Source organism: Embiotoca jacksoni, unplaced genomic scaffold, assembly GCF_022577435.1.
Source record: "Embiotoca jacksoni isolate LCO1_2020_lvr unplaced genomic scaffold, fEmbJac1.0.p SCAF_9, whole genome shotgun sequence".
Taxonomy (NCBI): Eukaryota; Metazoa; Chordata; class Actinopteri; family Embiotocidae; genus Embiotoca; species Embiotoca jacksoni.
In genome coordinates, this window is record NW_027185447.1 from 6,872,106 (window position 1) to 6,894,324 (window position 22,219).

At 37.0% G+C, this 22,219-nt stretch overlaps 3 protein-coding genes across 3 annotated transcripts; all 3 read right to left on the minus strand.

The window, feature by feature from the left end:
* Positions 1 to 2,177: 2,177 nt before the first annotated feature.
* LOC138193128 (taste receptor type 1 member 1-like) lies at positions 2,178 to 5,896 on the minus strand. The gene is made up of 6 exons (XM_069140956.1): positions 5,700 to 5,896; positions 5,097 to 5,394; positions 4,171 to 4,896; positions 3,703 to 3,906; positions 3,264 to 3,384; positions 2,178 to 3,109 (listed from the first exon to the last, which is right to left on the minus strand). The coding sequence occupies exons 1-6, from the start codon at positions 5,894 to 5,896 to the stop codon at positions 2,178 to 2,180; spliced, it is 2,478 nt and encodes an 825-aa protein (XP_068997057.1).
* Positions 5,897 to 9,677: 3,781 nt separating this feature from the next.
* LOC138193126 (taste receptor type 1 member 1-like) lies at positions 9,678 to 13,395 on the minus strand. Its single transcript, XM_069140949.1, has 6 exons — positions 13,199 to 13,395; positions 12,596 to 12,893; positions 11,668 to 12,393; positions 11,200 to 11,403; positions 10,761 to 10,881; positions 9,678 to 10,606 (listed from the first exon to the last, which is right to left on the minus strand). Exons 1-6 carry the CDS (start codon positions 13,393 to 13,395, stop codon positions 9,678 to 9,680), a joined length of 2,475 nt encoding a protein of 824 aa, XP_068997050.1.
* Positions 13,396 to 17,178: 3,783 nt separating this feature from the next.
* On the minus strand, positions 17,179 to 21,795 carry LOC138193162 (taste receptor type 1 member 2-like). Its single transcript, XM_069141020.1, has 6 exons — positions 21,614 to 21,795; positions 21,076 to 21,373; positions 20,181 to 20,906; positions 19,003 to 19,209; positions 18,579 to 18,699; positions 17,179 to 18,107 (listed from the first exon to the last, which is right to left on the minus strand). Exons 1-6 carry the CDS (start codon positions 21,793 to 21,795, stop codon positions 17,179 to 17,181), a joined length of 2,463 nt encoding a protein of 820 aa, XP_068997121.1.
* Between the last annotated feature and the right edge of the window lie 424 nt (positions 21,796 to 22,219).

The window sequence follows — 22,219 nt, forward strand, 5'->3', positions numbered from 1 at the left end:
TGGTTGGATGAGAATTCACAAATTAGTATGCAAAGGTATCTAAACTGCACACAAGGTTTAACACTCACCATGAGTAAGCAGGTTTAATGCGTCAGCTAAAAAGAACATTTTTTTCTTTCAATCAGTTCTACACTGTACCAGTTTTTGCACCAGGATCAGGCCAAATCAGTGATTAAAAAAACATAAATCAACCGGCTAAATTTTTCCAATGCTGACAAGCGTGGCACATTGTGACGAGCCAGCCTTGTAGTACTTTGACTAAAGGGGCTGTAGCATTGATTGTCCTTCATATATATTGCATCAAATTTGATAGAGTTGCAGTTGAGAATATTTAGAACAAGTTCGGTGACTCAGTTTTTACTGACTCATTGTTATAGGGCTGTTTGACTCTACGGTTTTGATTAGGTAGAAGAAAAATTGTTGTTTTTTAATGGAGTTTTTCTAAATTTCCCCTTGGAGTGTTGATACAGTAACTTGTATTTTGAAATTCTCTCAAGTGTCTGTTATCCTCAATGCCAAAGGTTGTTAATTTTGGCCTCACAGTTATGCAGCTGTTACTGACTACATTTAGCTATTCTTTTGATGGCATTTCTGAAAAATAGATAGAGAGCTGAAAGGGTTAGTGATGCAAAACATTCTTCCTTTAGTCAAAATGAAAATTTGCTGTCTAATGATTTTACATAGAAAAATATATCCACGTGTCAGTCATGTGTGGTCCACACAAGTAGTTTTAAATTAATACTATATTTTGCTGCTTCACTTATATACGATTATTTAAGTTGGATTTTAACTTTTAATTTAGTATTTTTACATTGCTGTATACTTTTACTCAAGTAAATTAATACTTCTTCCAAAAGTGTTACTTTCCAAATAAAAAGTTCTGTAGTCACTTTTGATGGTCAGTGATTGTGTAGAAAATAACAAATAAAAAGTTTGATTAAAAATGGAAACTATCTTAATTTATGATTCACTTTCTAGAAAATGGCCCAACCACGAAACTATATGTCCTCCTGAAATGAAAAAAGGAGTCATAATTGAATATGGAAATATTTTGCATTTTAAAAGTTGGACTACTTTGTACAAGGCGTTTCCTTTATGACCATTCTCGGTGTATGTGCAATACAGGCGTCAATTCCCCAGATAACACTCGTATAAAGTTACCTTTTGGACAAGGACTGGCTTTAGAACTAGTTGTGATGTTGAAGGGATGTAGTGTCAAACATTTTTTAGCACAGTGAAGCTCAAACACTAAAGAGAGGAAGTTGTGACAAGAACACTTTTTTAAGTTAGGGGAGACTTTAAGCCATATTTGTATCCTCAAGATCTTGCAGTCATCTACCTTATGTACAGTATCACAGCAAAGTGTTGCATCAGTATTACAGCAAAACACAAACACACATTCTGTTTTATACTTTATTGAATCGGTATGGTATTGAAGCGCTATACATACATGAACTTTATACAATTTGCCATTTAATGTTATGAGGCTGTAAACAACTTAAGTGTCCATTTAAATCATAGTGTTCATTTTAACTGGAATTGTAAATGTTTTAATCAATATGGCAACAACAGTGCAAGCACACACTCTTGTTTACTTTAATCTCTTGAATGTGTGATTCAAATGCAAAGTATCACAAAAGCTTTTTATGATGTCTAAGTACATTTCCTAGGTTAGGTTTTAAGCTCATTTATCTTTAATGAGGATGTGGCAATTATTCATGGTAATTTAGCTGCACACATGGCAAAATTATTTGAAAAGAAACCATTATAGTTAGTGTCCACCCAGGAAAAGTGGCATTTTCAGAAATATGTTTATTTGCTATCTCCTTTTTAGATGAAAGGATTGATAGCCTCTCATATTTGTTTGTTAAATGAGAAGCAGCAGGTAAATAACTACTGTAAGTTGACAATAAAGACTTCAAGCTCAGGAACAGCCAGTCTGACTTTGTTAGAGTAAAGTAAGAACTACAAACATAGAACCATATAGAAAAGCAGTCATATTTGACAGACACAGCATCTTCTTATAAAAAAATGTGCATAGGCATATTTCCCAAAATGTTGAATTATTCCTGAAAATTCTGAGACAAAAATTAAAGTAAAAATTTGCTCTAATAGCAAAATTGTTAGCAGAAGATCATCAGTTCCTCTGTATGTATACATGTTGTTAGTGGACGTAGCTACTGGCTAATAGTTTTGGTATAATTTTGAATCAGACCTTGGAAGTACTGCTGTGTGTTTTTGTGGGGTTGAAATATAATGATGTAACATTTTGGTAAAAAATACCACAACAGAAATGAGTAGAGGCTGGAGAGTACTGCCAGAGCGTTCAGTATTTGGATGTACTTTTCACGGTTAAGCATGTACACAGTGGCAAAGATGATCCATGTGAAGATCAGCAGGAGGAGGCAGAAGGTTATTGCTTTGGCCTCATTGTAATTTTTTGGGAGGTCTTTTCCCATGTAGGAGAAAATAAAACAAAGGGAGCACAAAGATACAAGTAAAATCACAGAGCAAGAAGTGACTATATTGATATCAATGTTACAGCTCAGTATGATTTTGTCTGGGTACCACAGTGTTTCATTGTAGGGGATGGGAGGTCCAGAAGAATAGCCAATAAGAATTAAGAGTCCCTGAGTGACAAATGCCGAAGCGATGACCAGCCATTGTCCGTTATATTTCATCCACCAGCTGTGGAGCTTGGGGAACTTGGCGGCCATTTTGAAAATGCAAACGATTTGAAAAGAGCGCACGACGAAACATGCAAGACAAACAGTGTAGAACAAGATAAATGGTAAGAACCTTAAGATACAAAAAGAAGTTGTTGGTTCACCAAAATAAAAGAACACACTGAGACAACACAGACTGAGGCAGCCTAAAATTAAGAAGCACATTGGTCCTCCAGCAGATCTGACAACAGGTGTGTTGTAGTTGACGGCAAAGAGAACAAACACTACTAGTGTGAGGCCCACCAGGGCCCAAGCGCCTACCATGATTATTATCGCCCCACTATCTGTGAATGCTACGTACTCCACCAGCCGCAGATTGCATGATGTACTTCCTTCTGCAGACCATTCAGTCTCCTTACAGGAGACGCACTTGTAGGGATCCTCTGTTTTACATGAGAAAAGAAAAATTGTCATGAAAGAGACTCATGAAAAATTTACTGTGGAGCGAACTGTCTTGTTGTTCATAGTCAACATCCTACTTGTGATAAGAATGTCAGCACTACCTTTATTCTTTGTCTTTCATGTTAAATAATTTACCTGTGTTGTTGATATAAGTTCCGTTTGGACAGATTTGACACTTAAAGCAGCATTTGTGGATCCCATCTTGTTCTTTCATGTAACCAATAGGACACTCTTTGGAACATAATGAAATTGGCACCTGTACAAGACAAATATTTAGCAATGCAGTAAGAGACAGGAAAAAGACAAGCAAGAGGAAAATGTCAGTAACCTACTTTTAACAATAACAGGTTTTGATAAATGTTAACAACCTAGTAGATACTGAGCAATATAATCAGATAAATTACACGATGAACAACCACCATCTGTTTATTCACCATCTGCAACTGTCATAACTACACTAGTGTGTCTTTGTTACGCACCTCCCTGTGGAAGAGAAGAAGAAACCAAACCCTTTTAATCACTGTATAAAGCCGGTATATACTGTATTATGATGAGAAGAAAAACAACAACTTACTTTTCCATTTCTGTACCACTGAATTTTGGTGTTGTTGAAAGAATGATATGGTGGGTGAAAATTATAGAAGCCGATCACTTGTGCTTCTCCACTGTCATTCCAGAAAACTATGTAATAGGCTCCAGACTTGAGGTCACCATTCTCATCAAACCGAATGCTCTGATTTAAAAGTGTAAAGTTTGAGTTCCGCAGCTCTGCTAGAACCTGTTGTGGGTAAACAAAATTAAGATGACCATTACTACTTTTGATTTTACACAGAAATTTCTGGCCCAAGCTTGGCACAGAATATAAGCTTTGACTGTATTTTGAGGATGTATCATTCCATAAGATATGTTATGTTATTTAAGTAATCATAAAACATATATTGGACCAGTATTTTGAATTATTTTAGATTTATGGGTTAAAGCTGTCAGTATTATGAATGCAAAACACTAGAAAATTTAATATTTTGTATATCTGTATACTTACCATATGCGGAAACACTGTAATATTGCCATTGCATTTAACAGCTCCACATTGCAAGACATTGTGCAAGGCATGAGCAATGGCATATACAGCAGAATAAACAGGAAAGGAGAAAGATGGGTCTGCAGAAATTATATTGTCTGGATTCCAGCCGCTGTAATTGAAAGCCTGATTACAGAACATATTCCTTTCTGTATTTTCACAAAGAGGCTGGCTTTTGGTAGAATAGATAAAATCATTGAAACCAGGTAGTGATACCACTGGCTGAGCCACCCCGAGTACAGTTCCAATATTTTTGATTCCTTTCATTTTGAGGAGATCTTTGTTTAAGGACCAGGTGTCCCCGGCTATCCACACCTTGTTTGTGACATTCAGTTGTACTGCTGACTTAATGAGAACTTCAGCAGTCATTTTGGGGACAAAAACAATGATGACATTTATTTTCTGTTCCTCTATCTGTTTGAAGACTTGGGAGTAGTTTGTATTGCTGTTGACACTTTTGGAATACGCCAGGCAAATTTCAGTATCTTTTATACTCTTTATAAACAACTCCCGGCCATCAATGCCATAATCCCCACTACTGTTAAGGAAAGCAACCCAGAGCCAGTTGAAGTGCAGTATGATGTTAATGATCACTTCTATGAGTCCTTTATTAGAATGCACTGTCCGGAGGAATGAGGGAAATTTGATCTTCTCTGAAAAGGCAGAGCTACCAGCTCCATAACTAACCTGTTGAAAGAGTAATAGACAAATGATCACGACTTTCAGTCACATAAAATTGCCAAGAATAAAGTTGAAAATTGTTCCAGTTTTTAAAAACTTAAAAAAAAGAAGAAAAGTAAACTGATATTAATCAACAGTTTTTTTTTTTTTTTATCACTTAGTCTGCCTGTGAAAAATGATAACATTTCAATAGATCATAAACTTACCAAGGGAATGAGATCCATTGTGAACAGTGGAGTGACACTCAGGGTGTCAGTGCTTGTAAAGGGACCAACCACTGCTATCACATTGGACAGATTATTGTGTGGTTCAGCCCAGGGTTGGATCAAGCCGTTGACTGAGATGAGTTTGAAAATACCTGGGAAATTGTGTGTATCTGAGCAGTGGTCAAATATATCATAGCCAAGAGTTACATTTGGCAGGAGGTTGGTAGAGTTGTTGATTTCCTCCACAGAGAATCTCATCACCTGAAACCTCCGATAACTTGATAGGCTGAAGGTTTGTCTATAAACAGACAAAAAGAGCAGAATAGCATGATCTAAGTTACTTCTGTAAGTAATTCTCCCTTCACAGATGTGGATGTTACATAAAGAGTTAAGAAGAATTTCACTGAAACAGGACTGTGGTCAGATTTACTGTTATATAGCAACTCTGATAATGTTTTAGTGAACTGTATTTATTGAGTTAGGGGTAACCTTGCTTCAATAGTCATTGACTTCAGTTGAGGTAAAGCTGTTCGATGCTAAAACAACAACAAAGACAACAAAAAGAGTATAATTGGTTCTACGCAGATTTATCAGAATACTGACCTGGAGCAGTCGATGGTTTCTGGTCTGTCATATTTAAGACGATTACTGACATGATGAATGTCAAAAAGTCCACCTATCAAATAATCTCCTTCCAGCTGGAAATCTGATGCTGGGACGGTGCATTGGCTCAAAGCATGTAGGAGAGATTCCAGCAGACACAGAGAAGCAAGAAAATGTTTCATTGTTGGAGCAACCATTTACTAGTCTCATGTGAACTCTAATGAGATAAGCCTCTTCCCTAAAAAGGCGAGCCTGCAGTGCTCATCTCCATGCACTCGGTGCGCAGCTTCAGATGTCATGAATATATTGCTTTTTCAATGGTTGAATGACAGTTCACAAATCAGTACGCAAAAAGCATCTCAGCTTTTCAAGTCTCCCTTTGATGACTACACAAGCAAGTCGAAAGCCTCAGCCATAAATTAATCTGACATTCTTATTTCTCAGACAGACTTTCAAGTTAGCAAGGGCAATATTTGTTCTGGCTAAAACTCACCTCACTGTATGTCAGAACAATGGAAGGACAGCATTTTATTAAGTCATTGTAATGATGATGCTTTTGGTTTCCAAATGCCAGACAAGAAAAGTAACATAACTTCAGTTAAAACTGAGTAAATTTGTAACATTCAGGAAGTATCAATCATCTGAATCCTCAACTTTTAGCTAACAATCGCAATTTACGAGGAGCCATAAAAAAATTCAGATAATGTGCTTGTAACAACCAAACACCGTACTTGATTTAAAAAAATTCGTCCCCTTCTTTAGTGATATACTTCACCTAAAGCGCTCCTGCCACATTTGGAAAGCTCCCTGGAAGTCCCGTTTTGTAGGCGCGTCAAGCACCATTGCGATTTGCGGTGAGCAAAATCTGATTAATAGTGAGGTATGAAATATGGGTATATGAGAAACTTGTATGTCATGTTGGATAATTCACTTGCCATCAGACCACAGTTCAGGCCGTTTGCACCAAATGTTGTCCCTCAGAACATCACAGTATTCGGACAGTCTAACATTTGTGGAGTTGTAGACCATGAATTTATCCTTGTACCTGATGCGCCTTTCTCGGTCTTGGACAGTCACGTTCTGCTCCTCTTGAAACATGATTGCAACCCTAAACATCTTACCTAGCTCATTACTTCATTGCCAAAACAATTATGTTGCATTTCAAGGGACTCTGTTACTGATTTCCAGAGTTTGACACATTTGAGGTGCTTTGGTACACAAGAGGGCAAGGAATTACGCATTAAGATATGAAAGTTAGGCAAAGGTCAACTCAAACAGTGAATTAAAATCCAGCTTGGTTTGTTGATAGGAAGCATTTTTCCTATATAGAGCTTTTACATTCTAATAATTAGAAAACAGTTTAAAGGTTTTAACTCATGACTGAAAGTGAAGGTTTCAGTTGTCAGATTAAATGTCTTTATTTTGAAACAAAGTTTTGATATTAGTAGAACAGCAAATGACAGCAGTGAGAAAAGGATGAGGTTGTCGGATTGTGTGCGGTCACAAGCAAATACACACAAATTAACTAATTAATTCAACCATGTATCTTTGGTTTATGCTAAAATGCTACATCCTTTTACAAATAAGTTTTGCATGACCTAAACTTTGGCCACACAAGTCATTTGGAAAATAATTTGCAATCACTCTGCGGATGACGGTGATGGTCGGCCGGGCTGCGACTAGAGTGTCACCAAAGGGTTAACACCTTGTTCTGTTTGACAGGAAGAGATGGGCCTTCATCTGCAGGATTTACAGGTTGATGTAGTGGTTAATAAAAGCCACGAGACGTACTTAACAGTGTTTTTGGGTGCTAAGTGCATTGCTGTGAAATGTACTTTCAAGGGTTTACTTGTTTACTTGTAAGATAACATTTGATTTTCTACATATAGTGCTCTTTTCTATAAATATTTCTATCCATCTAAATCTTGATTTCACTCTTCACATTTTGGTGAATTTCAACTCCAAGTTCAAACTGTCAATAGTAGAAGGAAAACAAATTGCCTTAATGCTTATTTGCAAATAATTTTTTTTTGGACATTGTTTTAGAGACTTTAAGAGGCTTTTTGCTAAATTGCCCTCATTGTATCCCACCATTGTTTCTCAGGGCCTGTATTATGTGTCTCTTTCACCGAGTTCTTGTTTTTGATTGTTGCAATTAAAAATGCTCTATTTTCTCAAAATCCCATCTCAGAAATGGTTAGAAATTTATTGTAACTCACCTTTTTTCTTTCTTTTCGTCTGAACTTTAAGAACCATGGTCTTAAAAGAGTCAACAAGGTGACATGGCTTCACAAAACGGCCACTGCAATATAGGAATATATAGGCTACATCTTGTGTTAAAAGATGCTTTAAGTGGAAAGCTGTAAAACATGCATACGGTATAATTAGACTGGTGCAGGGAAGTAAGTCCATCAGTAGCCAAATGTATTCAGTTTACCTCAGAAGTTGGAGCTGGGAATGATTGGCAGCGTTCAGATGGAAAAAGGCTGAAAAGCCACGTTCATGGTGACGTATTGTGCTGTATTTTGCACATGCAAACACTGTAGCAACATGTCAACAGTAGGAAATTGAACAGCATTGTGTTCATGACTAATTTAATGAAATGCAAATAAGACAGAAGTGCTAATAAACAGTCACAGTTTTCACTCTTGTTAATGCATGCAGCATCCATTATGGATTTTAAGGTTAGGGTTGTGAGATTCTTCTGACTGTTTGAGTTGGAAATTTGACGAGGCTTGACTGATAGCTTCTCTGACTGGGAATTTGGAAATTCCAACTTTTCAGTTCATATCGAAGCATCTTTTTTCTCATAAGAGACCACATTTCCCAAAAAGCCCTGTTTGCTGTTTTTATGGTGCCCTGGCATGTGTTTTGCTTCAAAAATGACAAGGCTTGCTGACTGTAAATAAGAAAGTATTTTGGATGATGAAGCAAAGCTTTATTTAGAAAGTTTTACTTTGTGCTGTATTGTCTATAGAAGAGCTCCTATTGTCTACCTTTACAGTGGAGAAATTGAGAATTTTGCAAAAATTGCAAGTTCCTGGAAATATTAGAGATATAAGATTTGTTGAATTTGATTTATTTGATTTAGTATTTAGCTGTTTTTTTTTTTTTTTTTTTTTTACCCCTGTTATCATTTATAGGCAGATGATCACATGTTCCAAGTGACTATATTCGGGCTAAACAGTGCTTATGATGGGCCAATTTCATTTGAACCAAAAAAGAAAAAGCACCTATTGTTTACCAGAAAGAAACAAGTTAAATCTTGAATTTATATTTGAACATACTTGTGTTAACAAACTTTATAAAATCAAAATCTCTACGACAGCTGCACACAAGTCCTGTACAACTCATTGTACTCTAGTTTCAGTCTGAATACAAATTCTTGAGTTCACAGTAAAGTACAAGAACATCAAAAAACAGTTGAGCAGAAAGTAAAACATACAATCCAGTTTAGGATTTTATTGAATTATATTTAATGTTATAAGACTGTGGTACATGTAAATAGTGAAATCAATACAGGGCTTAACTTTAATTACAATTAACTTTATTATCACTGAATGTCCTGTGGCTTTTCACTGGCATGTAACCTAATAACATTTCAAACTATGTGTTTAAGCATTGTGAACATTCAATTTAACAGTAATAAAACAATCAGGGCTAAATGTTAAAACATGTTTCTATTACTACTGTTGGCTGAATCTACATTTTTAATTAACTGATTGAAACAACTGAGTTAGTGATATGAAAATATGCATTAGTATATAATTTCAAGATTTTGTTTAATAATGCATTCCCCAGTAAAAACGCCAAATACACAATCAAAAATATGTCACACAATTAGTTTACAACACAACCATAAGAAAAAGATTCCAACTGCTCTCTACTTTTTACCATCTTCTCTCAAAGGCTACAATTTTACCACTTCATTGAAAGTTTTCAGAAATCCTGAAGCTCATCAGTCCTCTGTGGACACAATTATTGGCTAATTGTTTTTGTATAATTCTGAATCAGACCTTGGAAGTACAGCTGTGTGTTTTTGTGGGGTTGAAAAATAATGATGAAACATTTTGGAAAAAAATACCAAAACAGAAAGGAGTAGAGGCTGGAGAGTACTGCCAGAGCGTTCAGGATTTGGATGTACTTTCCATGATAAAGCATGTACTCAGTGGCAAAGATGATCCATGTGAAAATCAGCAGGAGGAGGCAGAAGGTTATTGCTTTGGCCTCATTGTAATTTTTTGGGAGGTCTTTTCCCATGTAGGCGAAAATAAAACAAAGTGAGCACAAAGATACAAGTAAAATCACAGAACCACCTGCTGCTTTAGGATTAATGTCACAAACAACAATGGTTTTGTCTGGGTACCATTGTGTTTCATTAATGGGGCTGAGAGTTACAGAAGAATAGCCAATTGCAAGTAAAAGAGCCTGAGTGACAAATGCTGAAGCGATGACCAGCCATTGTCCGTTATATTTCATCCACCAGCTGTGGAGCTTGGGGAACTTGGCGGCCATTTTGAAAATGCAAACGATTTGAAAAGAGCGCACGACAAAACATGCAAGACAAACAGTGTAGAACAAGATAAATGGTAAGAACCTTAAGATACAAAAAGAAGTTGTTGGTTCACCAAAATAAAAGAACACACTGAGACAACACAGACTGAGGCAGCCTAAAATTAAGAAGCACATCGGTCCGCCAGCAGATCTGACAACAGGTGTGTTGTAGTTGACGGCAAAGAGAACAAACACTACTAGTGTGAGGCCCACCAGGGCCCAAGCGCCTACCATGATTATTATCGCCCCACTATCTGTGAATGCTACGTACTCCACCAGCCGCAGACTGCATGATGTACTTCCTTCTGCAGACCATTCGGTCTCCTTACAGGAGATGCACTTGTAGGGATCCTCTGTTTTACATGAGAAAAGAAAAATTGTCATGAAAGAGACTCATGAAAAATTCACTGTGGAGCGAACTGTCTTGTTGTTCATAGTCAACATCCTACTTGTGATAAGAATGTCAGCACTACCATTATTCATTGTCTTTCATGTTGAATAATTTACCTGTGTTGTTGATATAAGTTCCGTTTGGACAGATTTGACAATTAAAGCAGCATTTGTGGATCCCATCTTGTTCTTTCATGTAACCAATAGGACACTCTTTGGAACATAATGAAATTGGCACCTGTACAAGACAAATATTTAGCAATGCAGTAAGAGACAGGAAAAAGACAAGCAAGAGGAAAATGTCAGTAACCTACTTTTAACAATAACAGGTTTTGATAAATGTTAACAACCTAGTAGATACTGAGCAATATAATCAGATAAATTACACGATGAACAACCACCATCTGTTTATTCACCATCTGCAACTGTCATAACTACACTAGTGTGTCTTTGTTACGCACCTCCCTGTGGAAGAGAAGAAGAAACCAAACCCTTTTAATCACTGTATAAAGCTGGTATATACTGTATTATGATGAGAAGAAAAACAACAACTTACTTTTCCATTTCTGTACCACTGAATTTTGGTGTTGTTGAAAGAATGATATGGTGGGTGAAAATTATAGAATCCGATCACTTGTGCTTCTCCACTGTCATTCCAGAAAACTACGTAATAGGCTCCAGACTTGAGGTCACCATTCTCATCAAACCGAATGCTCTGATTTAAAAGTGTAAAGTTTGAGTTCCGCAGCTCTGCTAGAACCTGTTGTGGGTAAACAAAATTAAGATGACCATTACTACTTTTGATTTTACACAGAAATTTCTGGCCCAAGCTTGGCACAGAATATAAGCTTTAACTGTATTTTGAGGATGTATCATTCCATAAGATATGTTATGTTATTTAAGTAATCATAAAACATATATTGGACCAGTATTTTGAATTATTTTAGATTTATGGGTTAAAGCTGTCAGTATTATGAATGCAAAACACTAGAAAATTTAATATTTTGTATATCTGTATACTTACCATATGCGGAAACACTGTAATATTGCCATTGCATTTAACAGCTCCACATTGCAAGACATTGTGCAAGGCATGAGCAATGGCATATACAGCAGAATAAACAGGAAAGGAGAAAGATGGGTCTGCAGAAATTATATTGTCTGGATTCCGGCCGCTGTAATTGAAAGCCTGATTACAGAACATATTCCTTTCTGTATTTTCACAAAGAGGCTGGCTTTTGGTAGAATAGATAAAATCATTGAAACCAGGTAGTGATACCACTGGCTGAGCCACCCCGAGTACAGTTCCAATATTTTTGATTCCTTTCATTTTGAGGAGATCTTTGTTTAAGGACCAGGTGTCCCCGGCTATCCACACCTTGTTTGTGACATTCAGTTGTACTGCTGACTTAATGAGAACTTCAGCAGTCATTTTGGGGACAAAAACAATGATGACATTTATTTTCTGTTCCTCTATCTGTTTGAAGACTTGGGAGTAGTTTGTATTGCTGTTGACACTTTTGGAATACGCCAGGCAAATTTCAGTATCTTTTATACTCTTTATAAACAACTCCCGGCCATCAATGCCATAATCCCCACTACTGTTAAGGAAAGCAACCCAGAGCCAGTTGAAGTGCAGTATGATGTTAATGATCACTTCTATGAGTCCTTTATTAGAATGCACTGTCCGGAGGAATGAGGGAAATTTGATCTTCTCTGAAAAGGCAGAGCTACCAGCTCCATAACTAACCTGTTGAAAGAGTAATAGACAAATGATCACGACTTTCAGTCACATAAAATTGCCAAGAATAAAGTTGAAAATTGTTCCAGTTTTTAAAAACTTAAAAAAAAGAAGAAAAGTAAACTGATATTAATCAACAGTTTTTTTTTTTTTTTTTATCACTTAGTCTGCCTGTGAAAAATGATAACATTTCAATAGATCATAAACTTACCAAGGGAATGAGATCCATTGTGAACAGTGGAGTGACACTCAGGGTGTCAGTGCTTGTAAAGGGACCAACCACTGCTATCACATTGGACAGATTATTGTGTGGTTCAGCCCAGGGTTGGATCAAGCCGTTGACTGAGATGAGTTTGAAAATACCTGGGAAATTGTGTGTATCTGAGCAGTGGTCAAATATATCATAGCCAAGAGTTACATTTGGCAGGAGGTTGGTAGAGTTGTTGATTTCCTCCACAGAGAATCTCATCACCTGAAACCTCCGATAACTTGATAGGCTGAAGGTTTGTCTATAAACAGACAAAAAGAGCAGAATAGCATGATCTAAGTTACTTCTGTAAGTAATTCTCCCTTCACAGATGTGGATGTTACATAAAGAGTTAAGAAGAATTTCACTGAAACAGGACTGTGGTCAGATTTACTGTTATATAGCAACTCTGATAATGTTTTAGTGAACTGTATTTATTGAGTTAGGGGTAACCTTGCTTCAATAGTCATTGACTTCAGTTGAGGTAAAGCTGTTCGATGCTAAAACAACAACAAAGACAACAAAAAGAGTATAATTGGTTCTACGCAGATTTATCAGAATACTGACCTGGAGCAGTCGATGGTTTCTGGTCTGTCATATTTAAGACGATTACTGACATGATGAATGTCAAAAAGTCCACCTATCAAATAATCTCCTTCCAGCTGGAAATCTGATGCTGGGACGGTGCATTGGCTCAAAGCATGTAGGAGAGATTCCAGCAGACACAGAGAAGCAAGAAAATGTTTCATTGTTGGAGCAACCATTTACTAGTCTCATGTGAACTCTAATGAGATAAGCCTCTTCCCTAAAAAGGCGAGCCTGCAGTGCTCATCTCCATGCACTCGGTGCGCAGCTTCAGATGTTATGAATATATTGCTTTTTCAATGGCTGAATGACAGTTCACAAATCAGTACGCAAAAAGCATCTCAGCTTTTCAAGTCTCCCTTTGATGACTACACAAGCAAGTCGAAAGCCTCAGCCATAAATTAATCTGACATTCTTATTTCTCAGACAGCCTTTCAAGTTAGCAAGGGCAATATTTGTTCTGGCTAAAACTCACCTCACTGTATGTCAGAACAATGGAAGGACAGCATTTTATTAAGTCATTGTAATGATGATGCTTTTGGTTTCCAAATGCCAGACAAGAAAAGTAACATAACTTCAGTTAAAACTGAGTAAATTTGTAACATTCAGGAAGTATCAATCATCTGAATCCTCAACTTTTAGCTAACAATCGCAATTTACGAGGAGCCATAAAAAAATTCAGATAATGTGCTTGTAACAACCAAACACCGTACTTGATTTAAAAAAATTCGTCCCCTTCTTTAGTGATATACTTCACCTAAAGCGCTCCTGCCACATTTGGAAAGCTCCCTGGAAGTCCTGTTTTGTAGGCGCGTCAAGCACCATTGCGATTTGCGGTGAGCAAAATCTGATTAATAGTGAGGTATGAAATATGGGTATATGAGAAACTTGTATGTCATGTTGGATAATTCACTTGCCATCAGACCACAGTTCAGGCCGTTTGCACCAAATGTTGTCCCTCAGAACATCACAGTATTCGGACAGTCTAACATTTGTGGAGTTGTAGACCATGAATTTATCCTTGTACCTGATGCGCCTTTCTCGGTCTTGGACAGTCACGTTCTGCTCCTCTTGAAACATGATTGCAACCCTAAACATCTTACCTAGCTCATTACTTCATTGCCAAAACAATTATGTTGCATTTCAAGGGACTCTGTTACTGATTTCCAGAGTTTGACACATTTGAGGTGCTTTGGTACACAAGAGGGCAAGGAATTACGCATTAAGATATGAAAGTTAGGCAAAGGTCAACTCAAACAGTGAATTAAAATCCAGCTTGGTTTGTTGATAGGAAGCATTTTTCCTATATAGAGCTTTTACATTCTAATAATTAGAAAACAGTTTAAAGGTTTTAACTCATGACTGAAAGTGAAGGTTTCAGTTGTCAGATTAAATGTCTTTATTTTGAAACAAAGTTTTGATATTAGTAGAACAGCAAATGACAGCAGTGAGAAAAGGATGAGGTTGTCGGATTGTGTGCGGTCACAAGCAAATACACACAAATTAACTAATTAATTCAACCATGTATCTTTGGTTTATGCTAAAATGCTACATCCTTTTACAAATAAGTTTTGCATGACCTAAACTTTGGCCACACAAGTCATTTGGAAAATAATTTGCAATCACTCTGCGGATGACGGTGATGGTCGGCCGGGCTGCGACTAGAGTGTCACCAAAGGGTAAACACCTTGTTCTGTTTGACAGGAAGAGATGGGCCTTCATCTGCAGGATTTACAGGTTGATGTAGTGGTTAATAAAAGCCACGAGACGTACTTAACAGTGTTTTTGGGTGCTAAGTGCATTGCTGTGAAATGTACTTTCAAGGGTTTACTTGTTTACTTGTAAGATAACATTTGATTTTCTACATATAGTGCTCTTTTCTATAAATATTTCTATCCATCTAAATCTTGATTTCACTCTTCACATTTTGGTGAATTTCAACTCCAAGTTCAAACTGTCAATAGTAGAAGGAAAACAAATTGCCTTAATGCTTATTTGCAAATAATTTTTTTTTGGACATTGTTTTAGAGACTTTAAGAGGCTTTTTGCTAAATTGCCCTCATTGTATCCCACCATTGTTTCTCAGGGCCTGTATTATGTGTCTCTTTCACCGAGTTCTTGTTTTTGATTGTTGCAATTAAAAATGCTCTATTTTCTCAAAATCCCATCTCAGAAATGGTTAGAAATTTATTGTAACTCACCTTTTTTCTTTCTTTTCGTCTGAACTTTAAGAACCATGGTCTTAAAAGAGTCAACAAGGTGACATGGCTTCACAAAACGGCCACTGCAATATAGGAATATATAGGCTACATCTTGTGTTAAAAGATGCTTTAAGTGGAAAGCTGTAAAACATGCATACGGTATAATTAGACTGGTGCAGGGAAGTAAGTCCATCAGTAGCCAAATGTATTCAGTTTACCTCAGAAGTTGGAGCTGGGAATGATTGGCAGCGTTCAGATGGAAAAAGGCTGAAAAGCCACGTTCATGGTGACGTATTGTGCTGTATTTTGCACATGCAAACACTGTAGCAACATGTCAACAGTAGGAAATTGAACAGCATTGTGTTCATGACTAATTTAATGAAATGCAAATAAGACAGAAGTGCTAATAAACAGTCACAGTTTTCACTCTTGTTAATGCATGCAGCATCCATTATGGATTTTAAGGTTAGGGTTGTGAGATTCTTCTGACTGTTTGAGTTGGAAATTTGACGAGGCTTGACTGATAGCTTCTCTGACTGGGAATTTGGAAATTCCAACTTTTCAGTTCATATCGAAGCATCTTTTTTCTCATAAGAGACCACATTTCCCAAAAAGCCCTGTTTGCTGTTTTTATGGTGCCCCGGCATGTGTTTTGCTTCAAAAATGACAAGGCTTGCTGACTGTAAATAAGAAAGTATTTTGGATGATGAAGCAAAGCTTTATTTAGAAAGTTTTACTTTGTGCTGTATTGTCTATAGAAGAGCTCCTATTGTCTACCTTTACAGTGGAGAAATTGAGAATTTTGCAAAATTGCAAGTTCCTGGAAATATTAGAGATATAAGATTTGTTGAATTTGATTTATTTGATTTAGTATTTAGCTGTTTTTTTTTTTTTTTGTTTTTTTTTACCCCTGTTATCATTTATAGGCAGATGATCACATGTTCCAAGTGACTATATTCGGGCTAAACAGTGCTTATGATGGGCCAATTTCATTTGAACCAAAAAAGAAAAAGCACCTATTGTTTACCAGAAAGAAACAAGTTAAATCTTGAATTTATATTTGAACATACTTGTGTTAACAAACTTTATAAAATCAAAATCTCTACGACAACTGCACACAAGTCCTGTACAACTCATTGTACTCTAGTTTCAGTCTGAATAAAAATTCTTGAGTTCACAGTAAAGTACAAGAACATCAAAAAACAGTTGAGCAGAAAGTAAAACATACAATCCAGTTTAGGATTTTATTGAATTATATTTAATGTTATAAGACTGTGGTACATGTAAATAGTGAAATCAATACAGGGCTTAACTTTAATTACAATTAACTTTATTATCACTGAATGTCCTGTGGCTTTTCACTGGCATGTAACCTAATAACATTTCAAACTATGTGTTTAAACATTGTGAACATTCAATTTAACAGTAATAAAACAATCAGGGCTAAATGTTAAAACATGTTTCTATTACTACTGTTGGCTGAATCTAAATTTTTAATTAACTGATTGAAACAACTGAGTTAGTGATATGAAAATATGCATTAGTATATAATTTCAAGATTTTGTTTAATAATGCATTCCCCAGTAAAAACGCCAAATACACAATCAAAAATATGTCACACAATTAGTTTACAACACAACCATAAGAAAAAGATTCCAACTGCTCTCTACTTTTTACCATCTTCTCTCAAAGGCTACAATTTTACCACTTCATTGAAAGTTTTCAGAAATCCTGAAGCTCATCAGTCCTCTGTGGACACAATTATTGGCTAATTGTTTTTGTATAATTCTGAATCAGACCTTGGAAGTACAGCTGTGTGTTTTTGTGGGGTTGAAAAATAATGATGAAACATTTTGGAAAAAAATACCAAAACAGAAAGGAGTAGAGGCTGGAGAGTACTGCCAGAGCGTTCAGGATTTGGATGTACTTTCCATGATAAAGCATGTACTCAGTGGCAAAGATGATCCATGTGAAGATCAGCAGGAGGAGGCAGAAGGTTATTGCTTTGGCCTCATTGTAATTTTTTGGGAGGTCTTTTCCCATGTAGGAGAAAATAAAACAAAGTGAGCACAAAGATACAAGTAAAATCACAGAACCACCTGCTGCTTTAGGATTAATGTCACAAACAACAATGGTTTTGTCTGGGTACCATTGTGTTTCATTAATGGGGCTGAGAGTTACAGAAGAATAGCCAATTGCGAGTAAAAGAGCCTGAGTGACAAATGCTGAAGCGATGACCAGCCATTGTCCGTTATATTTCATCCACCAGCTGTGGAGCTTGGGGAACTTGGCGGCCATTTTGAAAATGCAAACGATTTGAAAAGAGCGCACAACAAAACATGCAAGACAAACAGTGTAGAACAAGATAAATGGTAAGAACCTTAAGATACAAAAAGAAGTTGTTGGTTCACCAAAATAAAAGAACACACTGAGACAACACAGACTGAGGCAGCCTAAAATTAAGAAGCACATTGGTCCTCCAGCAGATCTGACAACAGGTGTGTTGTAGTTGACGGCAAAGAGAACAGACACTACTAGTGTGAGGCCCACCAAGGTGCTGGCGCCTACCATGATTATTATCGCCCCACTATCTGTGAATGATACGTACTCCACCAGCCGCAGACTGCATGATGTACTTCCTTCTGTAGACCATTCGGTCTCCTTACAGGAGACGCACTTGTAGGGATCCTCTGTTTTACATGAGAGACAAACAAAGACATGGTTGAATTTAAAGAGAGATCAAATAGTAGTCAGGCATTTATCCGTGATACTACAACATTGGACAAATGTTTTTCTCACCACTTTGTATTGTGTTTACAATTTACTGCTAATGTTGGAGTATATAATCACTATAGTAGCTTCCTGTGGAATAACCACCTTTTTTCTTGCCTTTTGCTCTCTGCAACAATATTTTTTGTCTGAACATAGTTTTTTTGTTCAGTAGGTGATACAAGGGGAGAGACCTGGTGTCAGAACTTCACGCACAACGTATTCTGGTACATATAGGCACTGAAGGCACAACCCCGGGAGCAGGAAAATGTGGCCTTCTTTGTCAATATAGCGCACACACATAATATTCCAGGTGACAACATTTACCATCAACACTGCCTGGACATCGGCACGGCTTACACATTTTCTTCCTATCATTTAGGATAATTTACCTGTGCTGTTGATATAAGTTCCATTTGGACAGATTTTACAATTGAAGCAGCATCTGTGGATTCCATCTTGTTGTTTTACATATCCTGTGGGACATTCTGGGGAACACAGTGAAGTAGGCACCTGTGCAAGAAAATGATTTAGCACAAAAACAAATGTGTATATAGCTTCTTCTTTTTTTTCTTTTTTTTTAATTCTAATTGTGTTTTGTAAAAACTAACCAGCATTGCACATTACATCTAGAAATCCTCAAATTTCACCATGGATACCCACCATTGTGTAATACTCCTGAAATTGTTTTACTAAACAAATGCATCTTGGTGCTTATGTTCAATCGTCCACACACATATCCAAGTGGGAAACATAAAGAAAGTATTTTTAATCACCAGAAACTGCATAAACGTTTGATTAGATAAAACAACTTACTTCTCCCTTTGTAAACCATTGAATGCTGGTGTTGTTGATGAAGACATGGGGTGATGGGTGATGATTATAAAAGCCGATCTGCTGTGCATCACCACTTTGGTTCCAAAAAACTATTGAATAGGATGCGAACTTAAGGTTACCATTCGCATCAAAGTTAATACTTTGATTTAAAAGTGTAAAATTGGACTTCTTCAGCTCTCTTAGAACCTGATGGTGGCACACAAAGGTCAGATTATTAGCATGTGTCTGCAATAAACATTGGAGGTGTTGATTACATAGATTGAGCCTCATTTTAGTCACAAGTTTATACAAACACAATGTGCTTATGCTAACAATTATAATTGTTCATGCCTTTATCTGGCACACTGAAACCTTCATGGTGCTCATCGAAAAAGTAAATGAACCATTATTTTTTATCAAGGGGTTAAACGTCCTTTGATCAGATAAAACCTGCTCAAAGCTCACGGAGAATCTAGACCAGTCTTACGCAGAGGGCTGTTGCAGGTCAGCCTTACATTAGATGTTTGGTGTGAAGGCTCACACTTGGTCATCCACTGGGTTATGGTCTGTCACCTCGAAAGGTCGATTGTCTTTGTTTAAAGTAATTCTGTACTGGCTTAGCTTTGTCAGCAACCCTGACATTATTGTGGAAGATACTTTGATCATCTTAAATTCATTTGCATCTCAATGACGACTTGTCCTAGACCAGAGACCGCAAAGCAGCCTCAAATCATGACATTCCCCCCACTGTACTTCACTCTTAGCATAATGTTCTCATGGTGGTACACAGTGCACTTTCTCTATTACATTTAGTGTGGCATGTTCTTGTAGAACCTTTCACCCTGACGTTGTGGAGTATCAAGGTGCTGCTCAGTGACTTTCAGATGTGTAATAGTAACCTACGTCTCCATTGATTGATCAGACTGCAGATTTCCTAACTCCTGATACCAATCACCTTTTGTTGATGTCTTAAGCCTATAGATTCACATAGGCTACTCTTCCTGAACTGCACTAGGAATGTTTGAAATGTGTACTCAATATAGACAAGAACAATACCAAGATTGGTCACATTCAAAACATTTTCAAATCGTAAGACACACTTGTCAGACACATAAACAGCAAAGAATGAGATGTTAAGAACAAATTAAATGAATTATCTAATTGACTTGTATACTTACCATGTGTGGGTACAATGTAATATTGCCATTACACCTGCCAGCTCCACATTGCAAGGCATTGTGTAAGGCGTGGGCGATGGCATATACAGCAGAATAAACAGGATAAGAGAAAGATGGGTCTGCAGCAATGATTTCTTCAGCACTCAGGCTGCTGCATTTGCAAATCTGATGACAAAACATCTGTTGTTCTGCATTTTCACAATGAGTCTGAGATTTAGAGGAATATATGAAATCACTGAAACCAGGTATTTTCATTTGTGGCTCAGACACCCCGAGTACGGTTCCAATATTTTTGATTCCTTTTTCCTTGGGGAGCCTCTTGTTTAAGGACCATGCATCCCCTGCTAGCCACATCTTGTCGGTGACATTTAGTTGTATTGCTGACTTAATGAGAGCTTCAGCAGTCCATTCGGGTGCAAAAACAATAATGGTGGGCACCTTGTGTGCTTCTATTTGTTTGAACATTGTGGGGTAATCTGTGTCATCGTTGAGTCCTTTGGTATACGCCAGGCAGATCTCAGTGGACTTGATCCTCTTTATAAACAAGTCCAGGCCATCTTTACCATAATCATTGTCACTGTTAAGAAAAGCAACCCAGCGCCAGTTGAAGTGCTGCAACATGCTGACAATCACGTCAATGACGTCTTTATTGGCATTGACAGTTCGTAAGAAAGATGGGAAATTCTGCTTTCTTTCAAATACAGAACTAGCAGCTCCATAACTGACCTGTTAAAAGTAATATAGAAAGTGTCATTATTCTCAGCAGTAATACAGTCTTAAATATCAAGTTAGATGCTGTTTTAATTTAGGAAAGTTGATATAAAACTGTTTTTATCACTTATTCTGTAAAACAATAAATATATTTAAAACCGCGCAGAACCGTTGGCAGGTTTACCATAGGAATGAGATCCATCATGAAGAGTGGAGCTATAGTCAGTGTCTTGGTGCTTGTAAACGAGCCGACCACTGCTATCAGTTTGGATGGATTCTTGTGTGGTTCTCCCCAAGGCTGGATCAAGCCATTAACAGAAATGACGTTTAAAGCGTCTGGAAAATTCATTGTATCTGAGCAGTGGTCAAATATCTCATAGCCGAGAGAAACATTTGGCAGTAGGTTGGTAGAGTTATTGATTTCGTCCACAGAGAATCTCATCAGCTGAAACTTCCGATAACTTGACAGAATCAAAGGTTGACTGTGGACAGAGGAAGGACAGCAATACACACTCAGTCATTAATAACAATATTTAGATCCCTAAATGGATTATTAATAATTAAAGGAGGATTTTTGTGCTACAAGGACTAAAGTCAGTAATGAGGACTTGATGTCCTTCAACATCTTTGATAATATGGCAGTTATTTTGTTTGGTTTAAAGGAAATTTGCCCCCCACTAACCTATATCTTAAGGCTTTCATCAATATGTTTTAAAACTCACCTGGAGCAGTCGATGGCTTCTGGTCGCTCATGATAAATTGAGCCACTGGCCTGATGAATATTAAAAAATCCTCCAATCAAATAATCTCCATCCAGCTGAAACTCCGAGGCTGCGACGGTGCACTCAGTCAAAGCATGCAGAACAGATCCCAGTAGACAGAAAGCAGCAAGAAAATGATTCATTGTAGTTAAAGTTTGACAATCTAATGTGTGAGGAAATTTGCCTCTGATGTTTGTAAGTTACAAGACACTGGTGATGGCTGAGCCTCAGTGATCATTTCAATGCACGTGGGAATGCATCATGTGTCATTAATGCTGTCCAACAATAATGGTTGGACCATTCACAAATCACTATGCAAAAATCATCTGAACTGCTCCTGCACAGTCCCCGGGTTGTACAGTGAAGGAAATAATTATTTGATCCCTTGCTGATTTTGTAAGTTTGCCCACTGACAAAGAAATGAACAGTCTATAATTGTAATGGTAGGTTTATTTTAACAGTGAGAGACAGAATATCCCAAAAAATATCCAGAAAATCATATCATATAAGAGTTATAAATTGATTTGCATTTGATTGTGAAATAAGTATTTGATCCCCTAGCAAAAC

Coding starts and splice junctions, on each gene's coding strand:
- LOC138193128 (XM_069140956.1), bottom strand. CDS start 5,896: ATGGTTGCTCCAACAATGAAACATTTTCTTGCTTCTCTGTGTCTGCTG. Junction 5,395..5,699: donor GAAACCATCGACTGCTCCAG/GTCAGTATTCTG, acceptor GTCTGTTTATAG/ACAAACCTTCAGCCTATCAA. Junction 4,897..5,096: donor CAATGGATCTCATTCCCTTG/GTAAGTTTATGA, acceptor CTCTTTCAACAG/GTTAGTTATGGAGCTGGTAG.
- LOC138193126 (XM_069140949.1), bottom strand. CDS start 13,395: ATGGTTGCTCCAACAATGAAACATTTTCTTGCTTCTCTGTGTCTGCTG. Junction 12,394..12,595: donor CAATGGATCTCATTCCCTTG/GTAAGTTTATGA, acceptor CTCTTTCAACAG/GTTAGTTATGGAGCTGGTAG. Junction 10,607..10,760: donor AACTTATATCAACAACACAG/GTAAATTATTCA, acceptor CATGTAAAACAG/AGGATCCCTACAAGTGCATC.
- LOC138193162 (XM_069141020.1), bottom strand. CDS start 21,795: ATGAATCATTTTCTTGCTGCTTTCTGTCTACTGGGATCTGTTCTGCAT. Junction 21,374..21,613: donor GAAGCCATCGACTGCTCCAG/GTGAGTTTTAAA, acceptor CTCTGTCCACAG/TCAACCTTTGATTCTGTCAA. Junction 18,108..18,578: donor AACTTATATCAACAGCACAG/GTAAATTATCCT, acceptor CATGTAAAACAG/AGGATCCCTACAAGTGCGTC.